Source organism: Eutrema salsugineum, unplaced genomic scaffold, assembly GCF_000478725.1.
Source record: "Eutrema salsugineum unplaced genomic scaffold, Eutsalg1_0 scaffold_3, whole genome shotgun sequence".
NCBI lineage: Eukaryota > Viridiplantae > Streptophyta > Magnoliopsida > Brassicales > Brassicaceae > Eutrema > Eutrema salsugineum.
The window spans coordinates 1377835-1404931 of NW_006256756.1; the positions used below are offsets into that span (position 1 = coordinate 1377835).

At 29.8% G+C, this 27097-nt stretch overlaps 4 protein-coding genes across 4 annotated transcripts; all 4 read left to right on the forward strand.

The window, feature by feature from the left end:
- Positions 1–2074: 2074 nt before the first annotated feature.
- On the forward strand, positions 2075–4208 carry LOC18014991 (DAR GTPase 3, chloroplastic). The gene is made up of 8 exons (XM_006396440.2): positions 2075–2229; positions 2338–2484; positions 2575–2691; positions 3046–3189; positions 3270–3356; positions 3438–3553; positions 3669–3908; positions 3997–4208. The coding sequence occupies exons 1-8, from the start codon at positions 2089–2091 to the stop codon at positions 4118–4120; spliced, it is 1116 nt and encodes a 371-aa protein (XP_006396503.1). The 5' UTR covers positions 2075–2088; the 3' UTR covers positions 4121–4208.
- Positions 4209–12267: 8059 nt separating this feature from the next.
- On the forward strand, positions 12268–13945 carry LOC18014949 (golgin subfamily A member 6-like protein 22). Its single transcript, XM_006396441.2, has 5 exons — positions 12268–12371; positions 12492–12788; positions 12876–13106; positions 13184–13348; positions 13439–13945. The coding sequence occupies exons 1-5, from the start codon at positions 12327–12329 to the stop codon at positions 13736–13738; spliced, it is 1038 nt and encodes a 345-aa protein (XP_006396504.1). The 5' UTR covers positions 12268–12326; the 3' UTR covers positions 13739–13945.
- A 2147-nt stretch (positions 13946–16092) lies between these two features.
- Positions 16093–22293, forward strand: LOC18014885. Its single transcript, XM_024154157.1, has 10 exons — positions 16093–16351; positions 16635–16842; positions 16921–17062; positions 17135–17337; positions 17420–17540; positions 17620–17796; positions 17880–17933; positions 18019–18148; positions 22075–22171; positions 22242–22293. Exons 1-10 carry the CDS (start codon positions 16093–16095, stop codon positions 22291–22293), a joined length of 1443 nt encoding a protein of 480 aa, XP_024009925.1.
- A 2377-nt stretch (positions 22294–24670) lies between these two features.
- LOC18014886 (protein FANTASTIC FOUR 1) lies at positions 24671–25523 on the forward strand. Its single transcript, XM_006396443.2, has one exon. The coding sequence runs from the start codon at positions 24726–24728 to the stop codon at positions 25521–25523; it is 798 nt and encodes a 265-aa protein (XP_006396506.1). The 5' UTR covers positions 24671–24725.
- The last annotated feature ends 1574 nt before the right edge of the window (positions 25524–27097 follow it).

Genomic DNA, 27097 nt, shown 5'->3' on the forward strand with positions numbered 1-27097 from the left:
GGTGATAAATTGAGAAACTAGAGAGAGAGAAAGTTGGTATTTAGTGTGAGAAAGAGAAGATTTAATGGGTATATATAAAGACAGAACCGACTTCCCATCACAGATTGTGTTTGATTGTACTCTAGAGAGAGAGAGAGAGAGAGAGATAGGATGCATGGAATGTGTGTTCTGTGGGATCATCTTCCATGGCTATGGAATTGAAGGGTAAATTTGGCTTTTTCTTTTAATCCTCATTCTCTTGTATACATCTCACAAATGCTTTTATTAAAGGGAAAAGAAAAAAAAATAATTATGGTACAAGGTCGGTATCTTCGAAACAAAGTACACATACGAGGACTTATCAAAAATTGTTTTTGCAAATGATACTTTTATTTAGGTAACAAATAATTTCTGTTCGCCGGAAAAGGTAATAATATTAGCTAATAGATTGGTCATGTGACAAGTCATTTTTTTCTATCTCCGTAGCAACTAGCGAATATGATTTCACGAGTACTTCCACCTTTTACATCTTGTAATTCTTGTTTCTCTCTTTTCTTCTCTATCTTTCATGGATTACAAAATTATTTTCCTTAGTTAATTTTTAGGTAGGTGGTAAATGTTGAAATATTAAGAGCTGTCTATTTACGCGTGTAGTTGTATTATTGCATTTTCCACCATTAGAGATTTTTTGATTATCCACATAGAGTTGGACTTTTTTTTTACATGACACGTATAATTTTCAGTTTTGCACATATGTTAATTTCATTTAAAATATGTAAATACAGCTATAAATAACCAAATAATACTGTTATACAAATTTTGCATACGGTGCGTGGCTTTGACTAGTGTACATTAAATGGATATTGGATAAGCATAAGCTAATAACAGTAAAAACAAGTTACAAAACAAAAAATAACAGAAAAACATATAAATACGTTTTTGGCGTTGGTGCAATCTCCTCACAATTAAATTAAAACCACATATACAAGGTTGGTATATGTCAAAAAAATTTTTTATCATAGTACAATTCGGAAGAACAAAACAAAAAATTGAATTTTTTACATATATAATTATGGAAGAACAGACAAAAAAGAATAAACAATGAGAAAAAATCCAATTATTTATAAATTTGGCGAACCAATTTTTTTTTGCTTGTTAGTATTCTTACACGATTTAGATAATATTTTTTAAAATATTTTTGTTTTGTACAGCGATCACTGAAATAACGGAATTCGTCCAACAAACTGAAAAAACTTATTCAGATACGTGTTAGATCATTCCGATCACCTTGGAATAGTGCGTTTCAAAACCATTTGAAATGTTCAAACAAATTTTTAAAAATAAAAATAATGTTTTATACATTAAAACAAAACAAAATTTTGCATATAATTTACATATAAAAAAAATTAGTAAATTTAAATTGGATTCCAATTTTATATTTTAAAAAGTATAATACTTTCTCTATTTTATAATAGTTGATTTTGTAATTTTTTTTGTTTCACAATAATTGATTTTCTGTATCTAATTAATGCATGTTTATTATTTTGTTTTCATTTTTTATTGGTGGAATCTATAAAGAGGAAGTAGTATTATAAAAAATGAAATCAGTTATAAAAGTAAGCTAATTAGATAAATAAAATAATAAATAACTAAACATTTTATTGTTTTTTAATATATGTGCAATATTTAAAAAATTAACTATTATTAAACGGAGGAAGTATATATTTTAAAACTTACTAAATCTTTGTTAATTGAATATATGTTTTAAAAAAAAATACATGTAGATGTCTTCAATTACAAGAAAAAACCCTAGATTTTTATGAAGCTCAGAAGTTTATTTTAGAATTCGGCATGGGAATCCCACAATCAAAAAAATAAATATTAATCGCCATAATTATTGTTTCCTCTAAAAATGTGGGATATGTATTTGATTTTCTCTCTTTTTGGAAGTAGCATACATAACTGGAGATAAAGTGGATCAATCACTTTAGATATTTGGGCCTAAATTAAATGAAATCTTGAGTCTCTAAAAAAGCCCGTAAGAGTCAGCACAAAGGGGATAAGGGGTCTTCGTTTTACTTTTTTTTTTAATATTTAATTTTATCAGCGATGTTTGCACAGTTAGCGCCATCGCCGTCTCCTTCGCCGGCGAATCTAAGCCACTTCGTTTACCGTCGTAGCTTCCAAAAACCCACACTCGCAGTCTCCGCTTCTCTTCCTACTGCAACTTCCTCTCGCCCACCAATTCAGGCAAAGATTCTCATATAATTGTACTTCGTGCTCTTGTTGTTGTTTTCTGCAATTTGCAGCTTAGAATAGGAAATGAAACTGAGAATTCGGAAACTTGCCTTTTTTCAGATTGTTGGAGGAAAGGATTTGAATTTGGATGCTACAAGAAAGGGTGATTCAATCGGGTTCACATTAGAGCCAAATGAAGAAGAAATCGATTGGATGAATCTAGAATCTGATATTCGTCTCTGGACTAGAGCATTACGTCCTGTTCAGGTAATCAATTAAGCGATTATATTTGTGGAATGTGTCCTGGAGTTTTAAATTTTTGCTGGATTGCTTATTGTGTGGCTCTTGATTTTACAGTGGTATCCAGGACACATAATGAAAACTGAAAAGGAACTTAGAGAACAGCTTAAGCTGATGGATGTTGTGATTGAAGTCCGAGATGCTAGGATTCCTTTATCGACGACTCATCCAAAGGTTAGTGGTTTGCTTCATAAGGTCTTGGATCCGGTTTTTGGACTATGATCTGTGCTTAATCATATTGTTCCTTGTGGTGAGAAAGCTAGAACATTTATCCTGAAATTGGTTACTAACTAAGCATTCTTTAGATGGGACAGTATAAAACTTTGTGTCTCCCGGTACAAGAGAAGTTCACATTAGAACAAATGTTAATATTAGTTTGAGTACACGAAATCTTTTTTAGAATTGTTGATCCATAGGAGCAAGTTAATTCATGAAAGAATTTTTTGTTTTTTTGTTTGGTTTAGTAATGGGTGCTTTTTTGTCCTTAACTTATACTTCTTTTGGAACCATGTATGTGGTGATTTATAGATGGATGCGTGGCTTGGTAATAGGAAACGGATATTGGTATTAAATAGAGAAGATATGATATCAAACGACGATCGAAATGATTGGGCTAGATACTTTGCAAAGCAAGGAATAAAGGTCATCTTCACTAATGGCAAACTTGGGATGGTATGGTTTCTATAAGTTTAATCTTTGCTTTGGGGTTGATTTTTTTTATTGGTTTAATAATCTCTGAGTGATGGTTGCAGGGAGCTATGAAGCTAGGTCGGTTAGCAAAAAGTTTAGCAGGTGATGTAAATGGGAAACGGCGAGCAAAAGGACTTCTCCCAAGATCAGTGAGTAAAATGTTTCATGATCCATTATATCTGTTGCAGCATTTATGATTCCAATTTTAAAGTTTAATTCAAATGATGCAGGTTAGAGCTGGAATAATTGGATACCCTAATGTTGGAAAATCATCTTTGATCAATCGTCTATTGAAGCGCAAAATCTGTGCTGCAGCTCCAAGACCGGGCGTAACTAGAGAAATGAAGTAATAATGCTTTTTTTAAAAAGCTTCCTTTTAAACTCAGTTCTTGCAAACACATTCAAGATTCTTATATCTTGATCATTGCCACTGGTCGCCTTTCATATCTTACTGTAAACAGATGGGTGAAGCTTGGGAAAGATCTGGATCTGTTAGATTCACCTGGAATGCTTCCTATGCGTATTGATGATCAAGCAGCTGCTATAAAGCTTGCGATTTGCGATGACATTGGAGAGAAAGCTTATGACTTCACCGATGTTGCTGCAATCCTTGTACAGATGCTAGCACGGATTCCAGAAGTAGGCTCAAAGGCTCTTTACAACCGATACAAGATTCAGCTAGAAGGCGGCTGCGGTAAAAAGTAATGAAACTTTTTCAAGAATATCTCTTTTCTTCTGGCAACCATTGTTCATAGCTTCTTCTTAATTCTATACTCTTCACTTTTGCAGATTCGTGAAGACGCTTGGTCTTAACTTGTTTGGTGGAGATAGTCATCAAGCTGCATTTAGAATATTGACGGATTTTCGCAAAGGCAAATTTGGGTATATCTCGTTGGAGAGACCTCCATTGTGATTAAGACTATGTTTAAGTGAGTCTTATAGTGTTTAATGCTCAAAATTATGAACTATTAATGCCTATATATATGATGTTTATGTTTTGATGTATTCATGTTTCTGTAGTTTAGATTTCTTGATATAGAAAAAGTGGATTGAATCCGAATGGTAGCAGTAACACGGAGTCGATAATTAATGTGCTAGGAAGTCCAATATGTATGCATATTTGTTTAATGTAAAATAAGGAAGTTTATAATTGATCATAATATTTGTCATTTTTTATTTTTGCAAATGTAATGGTAGTCCAATGGGTTACAAATCTTATTTTGAAATAAATTTCACAGTTTGATTCATACTTATATGATATTCATTTAGGCTATAATATACAAATGTTGCATCTTATTTATCTATTAGATAATAACAAATAATTAAAACGAAAAAAATTGTGACCTTAAATCGCAAAAAGAATCACACTTTTGGAATTCAGATGAAACTAACAAACATCTTGGACTTGTAATGTTGAAGATGTGCTAAATTTGTGCGATTAATTTTTTTCTTGTTTCTAACTTTTTAAATCTCTAAGTAGATTCTGTATCCAAATTGCATTGTTTCCTAAATTTGTTATGTTCCGAACCTCGATTTACTGAAAATATTTTTTGTATTGATATATAACTAGAGAATATAAATGATTACAATGAATAAGAGACATCTCTTTCCTCAATATAACTCTCTTACAATCTATCCTCGATAATCACAAATTGATCATCGCCATAGTCTTTCACTCACAACAAACTTCAACAATAAAAACATTTTCGGTAATCTTTTATCGAGAAACATCTGAAATCATTTGAGAGATGTTAGAGAGTTGTTCTCTGCAATTTTAGGCAGATTCAAGAGATTTGTTCTTGGATTTGAGGAATCAATTCATCTTTTGAATCGATTTTGTAATTCTTCTTGATAAGTGAAATAAAATTAATTGTTTTTCTATATAATCCATTAAACAATGGATCCATAAATAAGATCATGCTCAAATTTCCAAAAGGTTATAGACACAAGAGATAAAATAACAATTCTCAAACATAAATATCAATGATAGAGATTCTCTTTAAATCACTCTTGCACAACTATAAGGAATTTGACAAGATTTCAATTTATCAATTAGAGCATTTTCTCTTGATTGACCTCTCTCATGTTTCTTTGTCTCAAATATTTTCCTTTCCACCAAAGTATTAGCTCTAAACAAATGCATCTTATACTAATAAAAGTTGAAGCTATAAGGGTTTAAAGGCGTCCGCATAGGATTTTAAAAACTAATTTTATTGGTCCATATCAGCATTCACAATTAAGGAAAATTTCCAAATTCTAATTTTCTTGTTAAAAAAGGAAATTAAGAAAGTTTACAAATTCTAATTTTATTGCTGAATAAAAAAAGGTTGTATAAATTTTTTATTGGTCCACCTCAACATTGGAAATTAAAAAGTTTCCAAATTCTATTATTTTTTTTAAAATGAATAAAGATGAATAAATAATTTTTTTTTTGTTAACAGATGAATAAATTATATAGAAAATTTATATTAATAATAAAAAACTAAAATAAATAATTTTAAAATAGGAAAAATTTAAATTTAAATTAGATGTTTCAATTATATAAATAACTAAGAAAAAATAAAATATTAAAATTTATTTACATATGTATACACATATATTTAGAGACTCCTACATTAGCATTCAAATTTTTGTTACATAAATATAATAAATTGTAAGTTATTTTTTATGTGTGTACAACCATTTCAATTAAAAAAAGTAAAAAATAGATTTATATTTCACTAAAAAATAAATCATTACAACGTAATATTAAGAACCAACTTGACTAAACTATATGTTTAACTATTAGCTAAATTAAGAAGAATATGATGAAAAAAGATATAAACAAAGCCACTAGAAAGCCGCTTTAATATTGAAAAAGAGACCGTAAAATCTCCAAAGTTTGGCTACCGGATTTGAGAAGAATGATAAATTTTAAGTAATCCGAGAAACATGTCAAGTGATTGATACCCGAAACTTTTAAAAAACGAAGCACTAAAAATAGAGAAAGAGGTTCCGGCATTAAGGCAAAAGAGACTGAGGTATCTGAGGAAAATATTTAGAATAACATGGCATCTGACAAGGTTTGAGCAACCCAACCTGAACCACAAATGTAACAATTAGCTACACCAAACAATATCAGATACATTCAGTACGCCTCAAAACATGGAGAATAGACCAAAATCACTTGCCGCAATGGGCTTCGTATGGAATCTTCCAGCGTTAATATCTAAATATATTACAAATAAAACCTGAAGCTATATGCCTCTAAGAGTGTCCACATAGAATTTTTTTTTTTTAATTCTATTGGTTAACATCAATATTTAAAATTAAGAAAAAATTCAAATTTTAAAACTTTATTGTTAACAAAAAAATATGTATAAAAAATAAAAGTTGAAGCTATATGCCTCTAAGGTTATCCACATAAGATTTAAAAGATCAATGTTTTTAGTCCACATCAATAACTAAAATTAAAAAAAATTCTAAATTTTAAAATTACATTGATAATACAAAACAATATAGGAAAATTTGTTAATTTAAACTATTATATAATTAATAACAGTTTAGCCATATTATTTTCAAGGAATCCACATCAACATTTAAAAATTAAAAAAAGTTTCCAAATTTTAATATTATGGTAAAAATAAATAAATAAAAAATCTTCATTAACAACAAAAATAAACCAACATGATATTAAAATCTCCATTATCACTGTTTTACTTACACATTTAATTTTTTATATAAAAAATATATGCTACTTATACAAATTTAAGTTACTTAACTTAAAGGTTTTTCAAGTAGAATTTTAAATAAATAATATTTATAATTTATATACATCTAAATTTCTGTCACATATACAAAATATATTTTCTCATAATCTTATATAATATATTATGCAAAAATGATTGAAAAAATACATTCGTATATTTGACTTGGAATTGCAATAAATTAATAAAGAAGTTCTTAGTTTTGAGTTATCCAGTTTGATATTCATTTTTCTAAATTTGTATATTAAAAAAAAAACAGTTGAAACCTCACAATTTACATAACAATTATTAGATTAACACCATAAATTTTTTAATATATTATTAAAATCTTAATATATAAAATTAATATCTTAATAAATATAATTAATTGTATATCATTTTTATCAATAAAATATCCACGCGTAGCGTGAATACAAAATAAGCTTCTCAAGGCGTCCACATAAGATTTAAAAAGGTATTCTTATTGGTCCACATCAACATTCAAAATTAAAGAAAATTTACAAATTTTTAATATTATTGTTGAATAAAAAAATTAAGAAACTTTACAAATTCTAATATTATTGTTGCAGAAATTATGTATAAATTTTTTACTGGTCCACATCAACATTTAAATTTAAAAAGTAATCTTATTGGTCCACATCAATATTCAAAATCAAAGAAAGTTTACAAATTCTTAATATTATTTCTGAATATAAAAATGAAGAAACTTTACAAATTCTAATATAATTGTTGAATAAAGAAATTATGTATAAATTTTTTATTGGTCCACATCAACATTTTAAAATTAAAAAGTTTTAAATTCTATTTTTTTTAAAAAAAATTATTAAAGATAAATAAATTATATATAAAATTTATATTAATAATAAAAACTAAAATAAATAATATTAAAATAGAAATTTTAAATTTAAATTAGATGTATACACACATATTTAGAGACTCTTACATTAGCATTCAATTTTTTGTCACATAACTATATTGGTTTTAAGTTTTTTTTTCTGTGTGTACAACCATTTCAAATTAAAAAAAAAAATATAGAGTTAGATTTCAATAAAAAAAATGAGTCATTACAATGTAAAAGAACCAACATGACTAAATTATATTAAACCAACAAAGCCATTACAAGCCGCTTTAATATTGAAAAAGAGAGCGTAAAATCTTCAAAGCTTAGCCACCGAATTAAAGAAGAATGATAAATTTCAAGCAATCCGAGAAACATGTCAAATGATTGATACTTGACACTTTTTAAAAACGAAGCACTGAAAATAGAAAAAGAGGTTACGTCATAAAGACGAAGGAGACTGATGTATCCGAGGAAGATTTTTGAAATAACATGACATCTGATGGGGTTTAACAACCTAACCTTAAACACAAAAGAAATAATTAGTTGACCAAGCAGCAGCTGAATACATTCGGTAAGCCTCAAAACAAGAAGGAAATATCAAAATCACTTGCTTTGTGTGAGATCTTTCAGCTTTGATTTCTAAATCTATTATTAAAAAAGTTAAAGCTATATGTCTCTAAGAATGTCCACATATGATTTTAAAAGTTCAATTTTATTGATCCACATCAATATTTAAATTAAAAAAAAATTCCCAAATTTCAAATATATTATTAATAAAAATATATATTTATAGAAAAATAAAAATTGAAGCTATATATGCTAAGGAAATCCACATAAGATTTTAAATGTCAATTTTATTAGTGTACATCAAAGACTAAAATTAAAAAAGTTTCTAAATTATAAAATTACATTGTTATTACAAAACAATATAGGAAAAAATTGTTAATTAAAATTATTGTATTATTAATAAAAGTTAAACTCTCTTTTTTTCAAGGTTTCCACATCAGCATTTAAAAATTAAATTTTATTCGTATATATCAAAATTGTAAATTTATAAAATTTTCCTAATTTTATTATTATGGTTAAGAAAATATTTTTTAAAGAATAAAAAAATCTCTATTAACAAAAAAATACCATGATATTAAAATATTCATTATCACTGTTTAAGTTACAAATTTAATTTATTATCTACAAAAATATATGCTACTTATACAAGTTTAGGTTACTTGATTTTGTAGTGAAAAAAAGGTTACTTGATTTTAAAGCTTTTCACGTATAAATTTAAATAACTAATAATTATGATTTATATTAATTTAATTTTTTTTTCACATATGCAAAACATATTTCCATATAATCTCATGTAATATATAATGTAAAAATGATCAAAAAAATTACATTGTTTATATTCGCCTTGGAATTGTAATAGATTAATGTAGAATTTTTTGGTTTTGAGTTGTTCAATTTGTTATTTCATTTTAATAAATTAAAAAAGTTTCTTAATTCTAATATTACGGTTGAGGAAATAAATTAAAAACTAAACAAATCTCTATTAACAAGAAAAAGAAATCAACATGGTATTAAAATCTCTATTATCACTGTTTAAGTTATAAATTTAATTTCTTATCTAAAAAAAAATATGCTACTTATAAAAGTTTAAGTTACTTGATTTTAAGGTTTTTCACGTAGAATTTTAAATAAATAATAATTATGATTTATATTCATCTATATTTTTCGCATATGCAAAACATATTTTCATATAATCTCATGTAATATATTATGTTAAATTGATCAAAAAAGTTACATTATGTACATTCAACTTGGAATTGCAATAAATTAATGTAGAATTTATTAGTTTTGAGTTGTTCAGTTTGTTATTTTATTTTCTAAATATGTATGTATTAAAATGTACCAACTTTTTCTACTTAATTATAATTAAAAGAAATAAGAATGAATATTATGAAACTGAATATATTCATACTAAAATAATTAAAATAAATAATATGATATATTCATTGAAAAAAAAGGATATAACAAGAATAAAAATGAACATGATGATAACAAATTTCATTCTTATTAGAAGAGATGATGTAGAATCATTGAAAAATTATTTAAAAAGTTTAAAAAACCAATTGACAAAATATTTTTAATTCACAAATTTTTTGTGATTTTATTTATTTTCTATTCAACTATTATTTGGGTTTCCAATTTAAAGTTGTTATTAATCTCAAAGAAGATGTTCTATTTATTCGATTGTTTTTTAAATTCCTAAATCCAAAAAAAAATTTGGACTGGTTAAACAAGAAAATAAAAAGATTAGATTTTAAATTTTATTGTTTTTAAAGAACACATATATAATTAGAATAAAAGGAACATTGAAGAAATTAATTATTTTCATGATTTAAAAAAGTGAATGTATAATATTTTACCATCACTCAATACTATGTCTAAAAAGTAGCATTTGATTAATTTGTAAAAAATTTTAGTTGGTTTGGATATATTAACTTATAATTGTTTGACTAAATAATAGGTTTTTGAAATATGACATACTGTATATAGATTCAAACCGAAACCATTAAAACCAGCAAATGATAAAAATTATTATATTAAGACCATAATTTTAATAGATTATTAAAATATTAATATATAAAATGTATATATTAACAAATATAATTGATAATATATAATTTTAATCAACAAAATATCCATGCGTAGCGTGGACGCAAAATCTAGTGTTAAAAATAAGAGGGCATGATGAGATTGTATTGAGATGATTTTCCTGTTCCTAGTTCTTTCCTGTCTATGAAAATCATATCCCTACTTCTAGTGTCTGTTTTTCATCAACTTTCAACACTATTAGCAAAGTGTAGACTATACAAGATAGATAAAAAGAAAATAATACTAAAAATGATAAAATTTAAATTGGTTATCATGGCAATACCGAAAATAACCATGATAATAGAATTAGCGGTTTAAGATAATTTTCGGGAAGCAGAAGTTAGTAGTATCAGATCCAGATGGGCGGACAAGTACATCACGACTAATTTTGAGAGATCTGCATGCATAAACAGACCTTGAGAGATTACAAAATTTACCTCAAAGGCAAAAAAAAAGATAAGAGATATATGCAGGTTATTCTATCATCTCATTGGTCTCAGTAGGTTTTATACTAGCAATTTAGGAAAATAAAAACACATTTAGTTTGCTTGAAGACACAAAACTTTCACTTTCTTTTCTATCTCGAAGAATCATAGTATACAATTTTTTTAGACTAAATACAAATTCCTTGTACTAAACAAATAAAGCTTGACATCTAAACCTATGACATCTCCCTTCCGGGTGTCTTCCCGAGTATCTCTATTTACCAAAATATGAGTTTTCTCTTTTGGAAAACAAAAGAGTTAGGCATGACAGATCCTCAAAAGGATATTTATCCTTGGATCATGTGGTATATTTGGAAAGCGAAGAACGACAAGATCTTCAACGGGAAAGAAATTTCCTCGGTAGATACTTTGATCCACGTCAAGGTTGAAGCCGAAAGTTGGGAGATTGCAAACCAACCGGAAGAAGAAGAAGACGGATCAAACGAGGCTCCGCTCACTCCTTTGCTTCTGAATCCTCTACCCGATACCCCGAGGTTCCCAATTTGTCAGGTTGATGCATTCTGGATAGGCATCTGCCTGGTTAGTGGGTTCGGGTGGAGTCTGAAGGAGGAAAGAGGTAGCGAGACTTTTGGCCTTCAAGGCTGTCGTAGAAGCTTATCGGTCCTTCATGCCGAATTGGAGAGCCTATTATGGGCTATGTCTTGCATGAAAGATAGACAAATTTTATCTGTACACTTTCAAACCGATTGTTCGGATCTGATTAGCATGTCTGAATCGCCATCAGATTGGCCATCATTCTTATCAGAGTTAGAAGCCTTCCGCAACCTTCGCGAAATTTTTTTGGATTTCACTCTCTCCCATATTCCCAGAAGTTCAAATGTCCGAGCGGATAGTCTTGCAAAAGAAGTTCGAGCAAGAAGCTATATTTTCTCTCAAATCATTCATACCGAGCCAGTTGAAGACGGTTTTCGGACCAATTATTTAACGGACAAAATGTGATGTAATAGTTGGGTTGTAGGAAAAAAAAAAAAAACCTATAACATCTCTAGATTTTTTGTTCAAATTTCCTTTTTTGGGTTGTTTCCCTTTTTTTTGTGGTAAACTAGGAGGAAATTATAGAGTTGAGAAACAACCGTTGGACTCAAAAGTGGGACCTACCAATCTAACTCCAGAAGAAACTGTAGATAGATACTTGTTAAGTGCAGTGAAAAGTACTCGACCAAGTCCCACTTTTAGATCTACTTTTGTCTCTGTCCATTAAATGATTTAAAAATAAAAGGATAAAAACAACTTTATTAAGGATTTAGAAATCAGAACGTTGGGCCGACTTTCGAGATCTTTATTTAAAAATTCTCTACTTTGACGATCTCCCATCTTGAATAATCTAGCCGTTACATCTCTCTCTAAACCTCTTTCTCTATACCTCCATTAATGGCTGCTTCTGTTGAAACTCCATCACCTAATCATACTAACAAGGTAAGTTCTTCTTCCGATCAAAAGAAATCATGGGTTTTTCTTCTTCTGCTATGAAAATTCAATTCGGTATGACTCAGAATTCTAAATTTCATGAAATTCTTCTCTTTTTTTCTTTAATAGAAAGGAGCTAGCTTGATCATGGTTTCTGCAACATCGATAGAATCTTCTCCATCGCTTAGTCCATCTTCAGACAAGCGTCTCTGGAGCAACCTGCGTAACAGGATAGATGTTCTTCTTGAAGAAAAGAGCAAAGATCACAAACCCATTGCCAATTCTCCATTGATAGCTCAAACGATTGTTGGAGAAACAGAGAGAGCAAAGAGATTGAGAAATGATTCGATGCTTTTGCTTAAAGGATTTGATTCTGTTTCTCATACTCTGTCTCAGCTTTCTAGTAATCTCGACAATGCTCTTCAGGTAAAATTAAAATCCATTATCTGACCTGAAATTAGGGTTGTTCATTTTACCTATATTTCATGATACAGATTGTTTCTCTAAAATCAGGGAGTTAGAGAATTAGCTAAACCACCTACATTATCTGAGATACTCCACTCGAATCTCAAAGCTGATCAGATGCAACGGCAACAAAAAGAAGAAGAAGAAGAAGAAGATGAAGACGAGAATAAAGGAAAGAAGAGGAAACACGAGTCTGATGTTGAGCAAAAAGAAGATTCGTCGAATGAAGAAGATGAGAAGAGACCAAAAGAGAGGAAAATCATGAAGAGGGCTAAAAACGTAAAGTCTCAGTCTTTATGTCTCTCTGTTTTTTTCCTTCTTTGATAAGAAAACTCAAATCTTTTTTGTTCTTGCAGATTGCGATATCCATGGCGGCGAAAGCGAATTCGCTTGCAAGAGAGCTTAAATCAATAAAATCCGACCTGAGTTTCATCCAGGAGCGTTGTGGATTGCTTGAAGAAGAGAACAAAAGACTCAGAGATGGGTTTGTGAAAGGTGTTAGACCTGAAGAAGATGATCTGGTCTGTACAAATTACCAATACTGTTCTGTTTCTGCTCTTTTTATGCTATGTTTTTTGGCTTTGTGGTTTTACTCTGATTCTATGAAACAGGTGAGGCTACAATTAGAGGTATTGCTTACGGAGAAAGCTAGATTAGCGAACGAAAACGCGAATTTGGTTAGAGAAAATCAGTGTCTTCACCAGTTGGTGGAGTACCATCAGATCACATCTCAAGATCTCTCCCCTTCTTATGAACAAGTCGTTCAAGGTTTATGCTTAGATTTCTCATCCCCTTTTCCTGAAGTCAATAATGAAGAAGAAGAGGAAGAAGAAGAGGAAACAACAACGCCTGATGTATCTAAATCCCTCAACGAAAGCTTTGAAAAAGCAGAAGAAGAACAACAACATTGAAAAATACATTTTTAGACTCTGCGTTTCTAAAAACCCTTATTTTTCCATGTTAGCTTTAGAGCAATTTCTCTGTTAACATTCCACTGTTTGTTGTAATAATTTGGTCACGTATTAGGTTTACTAAACAAATTGCAAAATGCATATGTACACTATTTGATTTCGTTGACCCTTGCAAATTGGGTTTACTGCTGTTTGTTTGTTTGTACATGATGTGAAGGTTCTTGTCTTGTTTACTAAGCTGAGAATTAGATGACCTATTTTTATTTTTTTTAGATTAATTCTGGGCTGAATAGGCCCGGCCCGTTTTCAGCTGATAGTTTCCGCAAACATGATTTGAAATTAATCTAACGGAATCTATTTTCTATCTCGTGGAAGCGCTATTGAACTATTGGACACTTGACAGGATTAAAATTAGCTATATTATTAATTCATTTAATTTTAATTCTTTTACTATAACTATAGCCAAACAGAATGTTATTTCGTAAAACACATTTAACTGCAATAAATTTTTCAAATACACGTTTTTCATATATTTTATTATTAACTGTATATTTCAATCTATAATTTTATCAAACATTAATTCTCTTCTAATCATTTTGGAAAAATTATTATTTTCGTATTATGTATATATTCTCTTATTAATTATTATTTATACAAGTTGAATGAACATAATTTTACAATAAACATTTGCAAAATAATATTATTAAGGAGATTACGTTATTCATAATTCACGTTATACATTATTTCTACATTACATTATACATTATTCACAATCGTATAAGCATTCCTATATTAGTTAATCATTTAGCTAATTTGTTTATAAGCATCAACAATTCCAAAATTTAAAACGTATTACTTTAATATCATTTTTAAAAAAATTCTTCAGTATGAAAAATCTAAACAATAATTTAAACTTGAAATGCATAAAGAAAATACCTATATTTTCGCATATTCTATATTGAATTTTTTTGTTCCTATATTTTCGAAACATATATATTTTCATAGAGCAATTTTCTAAACAACTAATAACAATAACTTAAACTTCAAACGGATTAAGAAAGTACCTATATCTTCGCATATCTCCACATTGAAAACATTGTTCCCATATTTTCGAAACATAGATATTTTCCTTGAGGAATTTAATCAACAACTAATAACAATAATTTGAACTTCAAACGGACTAAATAAGTATCTATATTTTCACATATTCTACATTGAAAACCTAAACCCTATATTTTCTAAACATATTTAGGGCTTGCTTGGTAATCACCTTTACTTTTAGCTTTTACTGTAGACTTTTAGCTTTAAAATCTTTTACAGTAAAAACTGTAGAAATTAACTATTAAATTTAAATTAAATTAAAATTTTCATTAATCAAACATATAATTTTTAAAATTTGTTGATAACATTAATAAATTATTAAAATACTTATATTAGCATAAGTAATTAATACAAAAAATAAAAAATTGAATTTTTTTTTATAGAAAAATGGATATCAAACAAAACCTAAAAATAAATAAGATTTAATCAATTAAATTTAGTTTTTAATTATTTATATATAAATATATAAAATCTTTTGAATGATTCTGGGGAAAGAATAAATAGAAAAAGAAATTAAATATATTTATTTTTATTAGTTTTTAGTATAAAAGCTCCTCTTACGTAACTTTTAGAATCAATGACTAAAAATAAAAAGCCTGGCTGTTAGGATTTTAAATTTAAAATTTTTTTAAAAGTTTGATTGGTAAAAAAAAGAATTTTAAAACTGTGAAATGGGTTCAACAGCCTCTATAGTCTACACCAAGCACCCCCATACTTTCCTTTGGCAAATTTTTAAACAACTAAATAAAGATCCATATGAGTAACTCAAATTGCGGAAGATATATATTTATTCCTAAACGAATAATATCCGAGATCCTTGGATTAGATTAACAAGAAGAAAGTTCTAAATTTGAAATATTTAACCTACCAATACGATCTTCTCTTAATACCGTATATATATATATATATAGATGTACGTTTCTCCAATATTTCCTCATCCCTCACCTTTCAATACATTTCTGAATCTCAAATTCTCATCCTGTTATTGTGTCTTCTTTCACCGATCTATACTCCGTGAAGCCCTTCAAAACTCAATGGAGAGTTTATGTGAAGATATTGAAGGTGTGGAAACAGTACTTGAATGGTGTAGAGACGTTGGAAATGGTTGTTGTTGATGAGAAGGTATACTATCTATGTTAATTTTAAGCATTTATACTAATCTATATATTTTACCACTGTCATTTGTTTTTTACTTTCATACAAACCTATGTATCTTTAAAGCATTCATATTTATATATACACAGAATCAAACCATGCATGTAACTTTGAAGAAGGAGTTCATCAAGAAAAATGGAAATCTCTTAGAGGAAGGTGCCTCTAGAATTATCACAAATTTTCAAGTGGTTCATAATGGTGATAAGTTCAGGACAAGCCCTCACGTTTACAAAATCCTTTTAGCATCAACAACATCTGTCAAACCGGCAGAAGAAATGGATCCAAGAATCTTAGGTTTCAAGTTCGTCAAGTTTAGTGATATTCACGAAGGCAAAATGAATCCAGATTTCTTGATAGGCAATTTTTTTAATTACTAAATCATATATTGAATATATAGTTTGTGTGCGTTATTCTAGATTACTAACATGATTTTTTTTACCTCATATGCTATTGGAAAAATTGTGAGCATTGGGGATGTAGAGATCTTGAATGTTGGAAAGAGACAGACAAAGTGGCTTTCTATGGAGATCCATGATACAGAGTTAGCATTTACATTACTAATTTATCACTAATGCTCTATATCTTTACTATTTTTGTTTAGTATCCTTTTTCATCAATTTACTTATTATATTCAATGTAGAGATGTTCAACTTAATTGTGTTCTTTGGGGACAATTCTGAAAATCTTGAAAGTGTGGCTCAACATGCCAATGATGCTGTGATCGTTGCTGTTTTGCGTTTTGGAAAGTTAAAACTTTGTCAAGGTATTTGGAGTGTTGGCAATTGCTACAGCTGTTCGATGGTCATTACTGATCCAGTGTTCCCAGAGAGTTTGGCTTTTAAAGAGAGGTAAAACTACTTATCTCCATGTTTTTATTCATTTCTCAAGTTTTGTATTCTGATAACTATGTAATATAATCTATACAGATTGCCAAAAGATGGTTTAAACCTGACCTATACCCATCCAAATCAGTTGAGTATTGTCAATTATGTATCAGTAACAGTAAGGGACGATTTCTTCTTGCATAGTCCTCGAAGGACTATTAGCGAGATAATTGCTGCTTCAGAGGTAATTATATATTCTGTCAGTTCGATTAATATAACCTAAATTTGATTCTAATATCATTATGCACTTTCAAAGGTTGTCAAATGTGTTACCATAGCCACAATTATGTTTATAGACACTGAGTTTGGCTGGTATTACATGTCATGTGGAGCTTGTGCTAAAAAATTTCTCCCTCATGATATAGATTACTTAAAAGAACTATATCCTGGGAAAACATTTAAGAAACAATTGTGGCAGTGCAAAAAATGCAATGAGGATGTTGAGAATGTTTATCTATCGTAAGTCTGTTATTGTATTTGTGCTATAGTAAAGTTTTCACTTCTAATAAAGTTTAACTTATCCTATTTCAAATTATGATAGGTTCATGTTGACTTTTCGTGTCATGGATAATACTGGTGAAACCAAATTCCTCTTATTTGATCAAGAGGCAAAGGAAGTTGTCAACCAAACTGCTGCTCAGTTAACTCAGTCTGTTAATGAGGTTCATATTTCTACTGCATTTGTCCATGACCGTTTCTGGCTTGATCTATTTAAATTTTATTAAATTCCTCTTTGTTTAGATTCAGGATCCAGATGTCTTGCCCTTGGCTTTGAGCAATATTTTTGGTAAAACGTTTCTTTTCAAGATTGCAAATGCAGGTTCAAATATTGTTTTCAATAGTGACACATACAAGGTCATCAATATAATTACACAAAGTTATGTGGTTAAGGAGTTTTCTGAAATCTCTACTCCTCAGGTAAAGTTATATCATTTTGTTATCAATATTATTTATACACTAATTCTTTATTTTTTACAATTCATAACTTTCACTTTTCGTAGAGCACTCCAAGTATCAAGATAGAGGAAAAAGCTCACAATACTCTTGATGGAAAGGTATATTTATGTATTCTGTTTTCTTACATTCATGTGTACTATTATATAATACTTTCATTCTTACAGATTAATTAATATGTTATAGGTTCCTATAATGATTATGGATGATGATGATGCTGAAATTACACCTACTCCTAAGCGCAAAAACAATGAAAAGATGGAAGTGATTAAGGATACTGATGAGTATTTGATGTGCTTCGTGTTGAGGGTGTCAAGTTTTACCCTAAATGAAATCAATAGCCGCAAGTGCACATCTGATCGATTGTAGTACTTAGGGATCGAATCCACAGGGAAGAAGGATCTTTCCTGCAAAAGCATTCGAAAGAAATATAAAGTAAGGAAGTCTAGAACCAGGCGAGTTTTGTGAGGATTTTGGTGGTGTGTTTAAAATGTAAAAACGAATCTTAAAGAGAAAATACGGGAATTAAAATGACCTAATAACTAAACTTAACGAAAACGGGTAAAAACGAGAAAAACGGCTAGACCTAATTGCTAAGTGAAAATCGATTGAAAAAGTAAAGAAACTAGACTAAAGCTTGAATGAAAACAGTGTAAATCTATTAAAAAAAAAGAGGCGATGGGGTTCAGGGAAGTTTTCTCAGGGGTATGAACGATTCAAAACATTGCTAGAGAGTAAATTTGATAAGATCTTAGCTTAAACTTTTCGAACTGGAGTCACGGACGTATGAATACGCCATTGTCGTGATCATAGACAACTATCTCTCTTAACCCTGACCAGTAGGTTTCCACTCTGGCCCTGGAAAAGAAGAGGTGCATTATGTTTAAGACTCGTCAGCATTCACAAATCGCTCATAGGTAGGTTTCCACTCCTATGTTTGTTTTGCTCTCCCAAACTAGACCTGACACCAGATGAACACTTTCGTGTTACCAAGCATCTTGATCAGATTGTAATTCATGACGCTACTCTCATGCAGTAAAAACGAATTCAGAAGAAAAAGTTCTAAGATTCGGCTCAATAGCCAATGGAATCCTCACCGAACATATATATCCCCATCGAAAATCCCTTAAAAACTATTCAGACATAATAAACAAAATTAAAAACATAGTATTAAAAGGTAGAATAGAAAATCGAAATTGAAAAGAAAGAACAAGGGTTCAAGAGACAGATCTCTCTCTCCCTAAAACCTAAAAACAAAGCTTAAAGTAAAATTTCTGTAAAGTATTTCGTCTCTCCTCTTCTCTTCTTAAAAACGACCTAATTGACATGTATTTATAGTCTCCGATACTCTCTGGTGTCTAGGGTTCCGGAATTGAGGCTGGGAAAATAATACGGGCTTCAGAAATGGGCCTTCAAAGTCGAAGTTAGCTGGCCGCGGTCGGGATGGTTGTGACCGCGGGAAATGACCTGTTGGCCGCAGGTGGAAACGCTTGCCGGCTGGTTTACGAGACATCTTGCTCTTTGCGTATCTTTTGATTGAACCTTTGGATTGTCAAGCTGTAAAGTGTGCTGGAAAGCTAATACTTCCATCTTTAAGATCTCCAAATTTGAGCTGGATCAGACGGTGAGAAGGCTTTCAATCGGGGATGAACTTCTGACGGTTTGACTCTGAGCTGAAATCTGATATTCTATCTATTTTGTTAAGCTTTTCCTTAAGTTATCTGAAAAGAGTCTTGGAACTACAAATACTAGAAAAACATAATAAAAGTACTTAAAAGCAATTAAAAACATAGAAAAAGTATTTCAAAACGATCCATAAAAGTGGTCAAAATACGGTATTATCAGTATTCGGCTGCAAAGAAGAAGTGTAAGGATGAGAAAATAGTTGAGACTAATTCAAGTACTCTGCCCCTTAAGACCGTGAAGACAGAGAAGCCATGATTTAAGAACCATTATTTGTTATTTTAACTATTTTGTTATGTTTTAATCGTCTGAATAATTGTTTCTTTTATCATGGTTTTTTATTCTACTTTGCTTTTGGATGATTTTTTTGTAATCGAATGGTTATTTTTTATCAATATTATGATGTTGTTCAATTTTTCACACCATTAGTTTTTTTTTTGTTTTACTCTGTATATCGTTTTAGTAATTTTATAATTTGTCTTTGAAATCTTATGATCATCATTCAAATGAAATCATTGATATATTAAATAGTACTCAAACATAATTAGCTTATAATCAATTTTAGTGTATTACTCTTTATTTATTTATAAAATTTATTTTAAACATTTGGAAGAAATTAAATATACTTATACGAATCTATATATCCAAAGATCCGTATAGCTACTAACCGAAAACAAAGTCCATCAATTAACAGTAAATGAATAATGTATTATAACTTATATCTTTTAACCATATTAATTACTTTATTTAACTATAATTATCCTTTTAAGTTTGGCAATTTGTAACTAAATTGATTCTTTCTCTATATTTACGATCTATATTTGTGGATTTAGATATATGAATTTAAATGTAGAATATTTGTTTTTCTATTCATAAGGGATCACATTTAGTTTGAATTTTCGAACAAACAACCATTCATTCATATAAATAAAGTTTTCCGCTTCATAACATTCTTTGTGTTCACGTTTACCTCTATTTACACTTATGTTCACTTTCTTATGCACTGCATAGTTACAAAAAATCCTTATGGATACGAAAATGATGAAAACAGAATTCAAAAAAAAAACAGAAGACAACATCTACCATCCAAACACAATCCACAAAGCCTATTTCTGGTGCATTTGATATGATATTTAAAGATTTAAGCAATTCAAACGATTTGGTGAAGAGTTCATCTCGGATTACATCTGACAGATCTACTTCAAGTGAGTTTTTATTTATTATTTGCTTTACTCAATAGTTTTATACTTCGAAATATTATTAAATTGTGTTGTTTTTTTTGTTTATATACATAGATGAAATTCTTAGAGATGTCAGCAACTCTGGTTGTTTCTCTATACGGCCAAACACACCTAAAACTCAACAGTGTATGTGAACTATGTTTTATTTAAAAAATCGTTTTATGAACTATCTTATATGTTATATGTTATGATATTGTGTGTCTTCATATAGCATTACCAAGTTCATTAAAAGAAAACATGCCACCTATAAAGAGACCTTTGCAATGCTAACCATCTTTTGACGAAACGGGTTACCTATATCATTTTTCATTTCTTGCTTTTATATAGTAAGCTTATGTTTATACATTCAATGCTAACATATATAATATTTTCAGGCATTAGGTTTGGTAACATCATATCTGAAACTCAATTTTCACGGCTTAAAATTGCAAAACGTAATACAACAATTCCTGATCTAAACCTAGCAAGCAACGTTATTCATGGTACTGGTGTTATCCAATCATCAAGTGATACTAATAGAAATGAAACCACTACCTCTAATATTACGTATGCAACACGCCCATCTGTTGTTAGCAAAGCTCGAAGAAATCCTAATTCACGGAGGCTAGATTCTGGTTTTGCTAAATCTGTACCTTTACAGCCAAGTAAGAATAATTCCATTTATTAATAGTAGAATGAATTGATAACATTTTATCTATAAAAATTATTAACTCATTTTTTGTTTTTGAATTGTATTATCAGATGGTATCCTTTCATCAAATGATACTAATGTATCTGAATGTACAACCTCAAATACAACCTATGCGACGACACCATCTGTTTTAAGTAAGTCTCGAACAACTCCTGCTTGACAACCGCAACATTCCGGTCTTCCTAAACCAGTACACAATGGTCCAAGTAAGATTACTGATTTGTATTTATATCTAAAAGATGTATCTGATTTAATATATAACATTTATTTTGATTCAATATTTTTTGGTTATATGTTTTCACCAGAGAAATCAAACAAGAATACAGCAAGCTCAGACACAGTTGATGGAATAGAGAAGTCATGTATCTTTATCTTAATTAGTAATTCATTTTTTTCCCTTAGTTTTAATTTTTATTATCCTTGAATACATATTAATGTAATCTTAACTCTGAATCTAAGTCATTATGTGGTGGAACTCTTCTGTTGACAAAATCATTGCTAGAGAAAGACATAATCAACTATCTAAATCTTTGTTCGAGAGACAGCAAAATGCCAGACATAACAGAAAACGTTTAATGAAAGAGATTAAGTTTAACTAAAGTCCTCATGGAACTGATACTATAACAGATGATTATGATCATGAACGTGAACCTGTGATATTGGAAAAGTCCTCAAGGTTTCTTTTTGATACCCATATTGTCGAAGTTGACAAGTTCAAAGATAGGTAATTACTATATAAATATTTGATATTTTTCTAAATGCCAGTAATAACATATCTGTATATAATTATATAGGTACTTCAAATCCAATAAGACGGAGAACAATGACATTGAGATTAAAGACTAATCTCATATATCATATTCACCTATTAGTTATGAGTGGAGGTTCAACTATTCATGTCGTTTAGCTACAAAGGTGACCAAATGAAGTAGTCAACGTTTTAATTCTATGAACTTATGTCAAATTCAGGATTTATTAATAAGAAAGATTACTTTCATTATTCTCTATAGATGTTTGCTTATTGTGGGATATATATGTATATATATTCGTCTAATACTATATACGTATATATTATGTAGACAACATTGAAAATTTAAATAATATCATCCTTAATTATAAATAACCAAAACCATACCAAGTTAATATACATTCAAGTAATGCAACAGATATATAAAATTGTTCTTATGACCTAACTATTATCATACAAGCAAATAAAAATTTAAATTGTATATGCTCTCCAAACTTGAAATTTTTATAAAAAAAACTCCCCGTGCACAACACGGGTCTAAATTTAGTACTTTTTTAAAAACGCCTAGAAATTTCGTTATCTTAGTTCATTACTTTGAGGTTAAAGAAAAAGTGTTCACTTTTTTATTTAAGAAAAATGTAAATTCAACCGTTTTTAGACAGTTATTCTAATCGTTTGACTCTATTTTTTTTTTTGTTCAGCATAATATTTTGACTTAGCAACTTAAAATATGAAAAGAAAAAAAATTCCTCACACCATAGTTTTTATGAGGAGTAATCTCAGCAAGTGAAATATTTCCTTTTGAAGACAAAGCACATAACTTTACTTTCTGATAAAAAATTATTAATTTCTTCTAATCCAGAATTTGCAGAATAAAGTCTACTTAGTGCTTACCATTAGATTAATATAATCTAAACGTACGTTGTAAGTTTTTTAATTGAATTCACAACTTTCAGCTAATGACATGTCTCCTTGATAATCCAACCTTTTAATGTTGTTACAATAAACAAAAGGATGAGTATAGTCAAAAGTTAGACAAAAGAATATTCCCAGTTGACATGTTTGTGTAAACATGAAAGAGATTCCACCTTACTTTGTTGCTACTAAAAGATTAAAAAGTTGAATAAAGACTTAACAAAATAACTCAAAAATTTCAAGGATCTTAACTTTTGATTTCCCCTTTCATTAAAATTTCAGGTCAGCAGTGGAATGTTGATGATGCAAAAGAATCCTCTTTTCTTTTCTCTTCCCCTGATTGGTTTGGACAATCTATAAAACACCAATCGTAGCAAAAAGATTGAAAAGTATATAGAGATTGGCGAATGCGACATTCGAATGGTTTATATGGCTCATTGGGGAGAGATGAAATGGTACATATTCTTCTTAGCTTTTTACTTACTTAAGCATATCTACTAAAACCTTCATTTATATGTATAACACGTAGTCTCTACAAAATTTATCTTGGTCACTTAATTATAAATTTCTTTTCATAATCTATCATTTCATAGATCCTTATAATTACGTAAACATCAGTAAATTAATGCATCAATATATATATATATACTCATGACTATGGAAAGAGGAGTTGATTTGGTATCCAATTAGTGGACATTAAGATAGTTTTTTTGTTTTGGTTTGGTTTTAAACGCAAGATTGTTTTATATATTGATTGGAACCGGATGCATAGTGATTTTCTAGTCACAAAAATGTAAGAAATAACACAAAAATTAAATGTAAATCATAAAACAAAAAAACTTGTAATAGAAAGTAATCGGGTCTTCAGTTTCGATTACAATGAAAAGAGCATTGCGTTTGGTCAACTTAGCCATGAATCTCTTCCCCAATACCACGGCCACCCGTAACTAATTGCTATTGCATCTCTTTCACCTTACAACGTTTAAGAGTTGATACATCCATCCAGCTATGGGAATCATGCCAAATGAGGACAGTATCCAACTATCTACTATCAGTTAAATGAATGGTATCAGTCTGAAACCTTTTAGCTTGAGTATATAATCTGTTCGTTACCCCCAAAAAAAAAAAAGAGTCGATGCATGAGCTTGGTTTTGTAAATTGGCATATGGAGAACATTATTGGGTGGTTGTAGTTTATTTTCCTTGAATAGAAAGATTTTCTAATTATAGACAATGAGAAAACCTATATAGCATACAAGTGGAATCTCAACCAATCACCACCCTTCAACCCCTTATGCAATACTCAAGCCCTCTGACCCGTCGATCCAACCATTGACTTATTATACTATAGTCTAGACCAATTATTCTCTATAATTACCAATTTAAATTATAGTCAGTTCATAAATAAATACTCATAAGAAAAAGTAAACTCACATTATAAATACGGACTCATCCCTCTACTCTTCTTCATATCATCCCTTGATTTTCCCTCTCTCTCTCTATCTCTCTCTCTCTCTCTCTCTCTCTCTCTTTCTCTCTTTCTCTCTTATTCTCTCTCTCTCATCTACTCTGTTTTTGCTTTGTTTCACTCTCTTAAGTCTTAACACAGCGAAAAAATGTCCGTGATTGTTCGCCAAGCTTACGAACATCTTCCCAAGAAGCAGATGAGCCAAAATGCTGACGTGTGTGGATGGAGTTTCCTGCAGACTCTCACTGAAACCAGAAGCATTGTCCGGAACAGAGAAGACGACGACACAAAGAAAACACCTTACGTCCATCCAACTGATCAGAAGCGGTCCGTAGCTAAGCTGAGCCTTGAGATGTGCACAGAGAGTCTCGGGACTGAGAATGGGAGTGAGAGTGGAGACGAGATGATCTCGTTGCTTGCGCTTAAAGCAACCAATATCCCAATGGTTCCTCTTACCATGAAACCTCAAAAAGAAACTAACTTCTTTACGGTGTGTGAAAAGAGATTTTTTCCTCCGCCGTTAAACTCCGTCAACGAATTTAACGGTAGCCGTATGGTGAAATCGTATACAGAAGACGGTCGTCTTGTAGTTCAAGCAATTAGGGTTTGTTCACCACCTCGTTGCTTTGTATCTGAACGTTGTGAAGGAAGGCTTCGTCTCTGTTTATCGGAGAATTCATCGGTTAGCCACGACGGAGATAAATTGCTTGAAGAAAATGAATCCGAATCAGAAGCTCGCGACGAAGATGGAGATGAAGAGAATGAACAAGAAGACGATGCAGAAGAAGAAGAAGAAGGAGAGGGCATTGTGGGTAATAATGAGAATTTTGAGGGCGAAATTGGATATAAGAAATTTAAAAGGCCAAGAAAGAGATGCAATGAAAATGGATGCGAGCCTAAAACCATGCATAACTGGAAGCAGCGACAATTTTGGTTGACTACTTAATTAATGGGAAACTCAAGTCAGCAAATAATTTTATTTTAAAACCAATAATTACTCATGATATTTGTTTATCCTTTTCTTGAAGTTTAATTTAATATTGGCTTATGAAAGATGAGTATTTTCCAAGTCCCATTGTTTTACTATGGCTTCCAATTCTATAAAGACACAAATCCATGCTAAACATATAATACGCTTAAAAAAAACATATAATACTCAAGGTTCAAAAAAAAAAACATATATACTCTTCATCTGTTTTTACTTTTTTTTTTAGTACGTCACTACGTCAGGACCTCCACTGACAGTTAATAGGTATCTCCGCAAAACAAAAAAAAAGGGAAAAGAAGAAGATGAGATCTGGTTCTGTTTGAAGAGACTTTGAGAGCTCCACGAGAACATAAAAATTGATTTATATAAAACAATCTCCATTAAAGTTAAAATTTAGTAGATTGATTCAACACGTCACAACATCTCTATTCACCTGATCATGAAAAAATTGCAGTCCCTTTCATAATAGTCAAACGAAAATAATATAGTTTTTTTTTGTTGTTGGTAAAAGCAAGTTATATAGAACTATAACAATATAAAAACTATAAAAAAATACTACCTATACGTACACAAACACATGCACACTTAGTCGTACGGACGTAAGTGGATAGAATTAGGAGGACTGTCTGATTTCTAGCTAGGATTTTTTTTGGGGGTAAAATGTAAAGATGCTAGGATTTTGTTGTACACACGATCTCTCTCCTTTCTTGATATTCTTTCCTTTGTCTCGTGCAAACTCGTACAATATCGATCTCCAAATGAAATCAAAATAGAATGCAAGTATATAATCGAGCCAATGAGAAGTAGACAAATACGATATATTGTCCAGTCTTCCATATCTGAATAGCATACTTTGTCCTCTGCAAAGGGAACGAATAGTGGAAGAGGATTCTCTATAGATAAAAGCTACTTCGTACTTCACTCGTTTATATTGTCACCAAAATCTAAGTAAATCTCATCTTGTACCCATCTTTTTGGAAAATCATTCAGTTCCCTTTGTATGCAACTGCATTACTTATCTTTTTGTTAGAAAGAAGTAATTAATGATTAATGGTTATAAGTTATAACAGTTAGATTGTTTTTTTTTAATATAATTTTGTTGACAAAAATAAATTGCACTGTATATTTTTTTTATACGGATGCCAATCTTTCGAATAGTTGGAAACTACTTCAGAAAATATCATGTTAATTTATCTCATGACGACTCGCTACTATTTTTATATGATCACTTTTTTGTATAAAAATACCACAACATATTTTCTGCAAATATTACACAGATCATTAAGCCATTTCAGGTTTTTGTTTGTTTGTCACATACATATATATATATATATATATATATATATTATATGATCAGTGTCATAGAATTGAGTTTGGATTATAGTGGTTTTTTTTTCCTAAAAGACACACATACCTTATTGTTGGCTTATACCTACATCTGGTTCATAGACTTAACTGGATTAATATATGAAGATAATAATCTCAAATAATTTGCCTTTATAACAAATATATTATTCAAACTATTTTTTGGA

Coding starts and splice junctions, on each gene's coding strand:
- LOC18014885 (XM_024154157.1), top strand. CDS start 16,093: ATGCATGTAACTTTGAAGAAGGAGTTCATCAAGAAAAATGGAAATCTC. Junction 16,352..16,634: donor GAATCCAGATTTCTTGATAG/GCAATTTTTTTA, acceptor TATTCAATGTAG/AGATGTTCAACTTAATTGTG. Junction 16,843..16,920: donor AGTTTGGCTTTTAAAGAGAG/GTAAAACTACTT, acceptor TAATCTATACAG/ATTGCCAAAAGATGGTTTAA.
- LOC18014949 (XM_006396441.2), top strand. CDS start 12,327: ATGGCTGCTTCTGTTGAAACTCCATCACCTAATCATACTAACAAG. Junction 13,107..13,183: donor TCATGAAGAGGGCTAAAAAC/GTAAAGTCTCAG, acceptor TTGTTCTTGCAG/ATTGCGATATCCATGGCGGC. Junction 13,349..13,438: donor GACCTGAAGAAGATGATCTG/GTCTGTACAAAT, acceptor TCTATGAAACAG/GTGAGGCTACAATTAGAGGT.
- LOC18014886 (XM_006396443.2), top strand. CDS start 24,726: ATGTCCGTGATTGTTCGCCAAGCTTACGAACATCTTCCCAAGAAGCAG.
- LOC18014991 (XM_006396440.2), top strand. CDS start 2,089: ATGTTTGCACAGTTAGCGCCATCGCCGTCTCCTTCGCCGGCGAATCTA. Junction 3,190..3,269: donor CTAATGGCAAACTTGGGATG/GTATGGTTTCTA, acceptor TGATGGTTGCAG/GGAGCTATGAAGCTAGGTCG. Junction 3,909..3,996: donor GAAGGCGGCTGCGGTAAAAA/GTAATGAAACTT, acceptor TCACTTTTGCAG/ATTCGTGAAGACGCTTGGTC.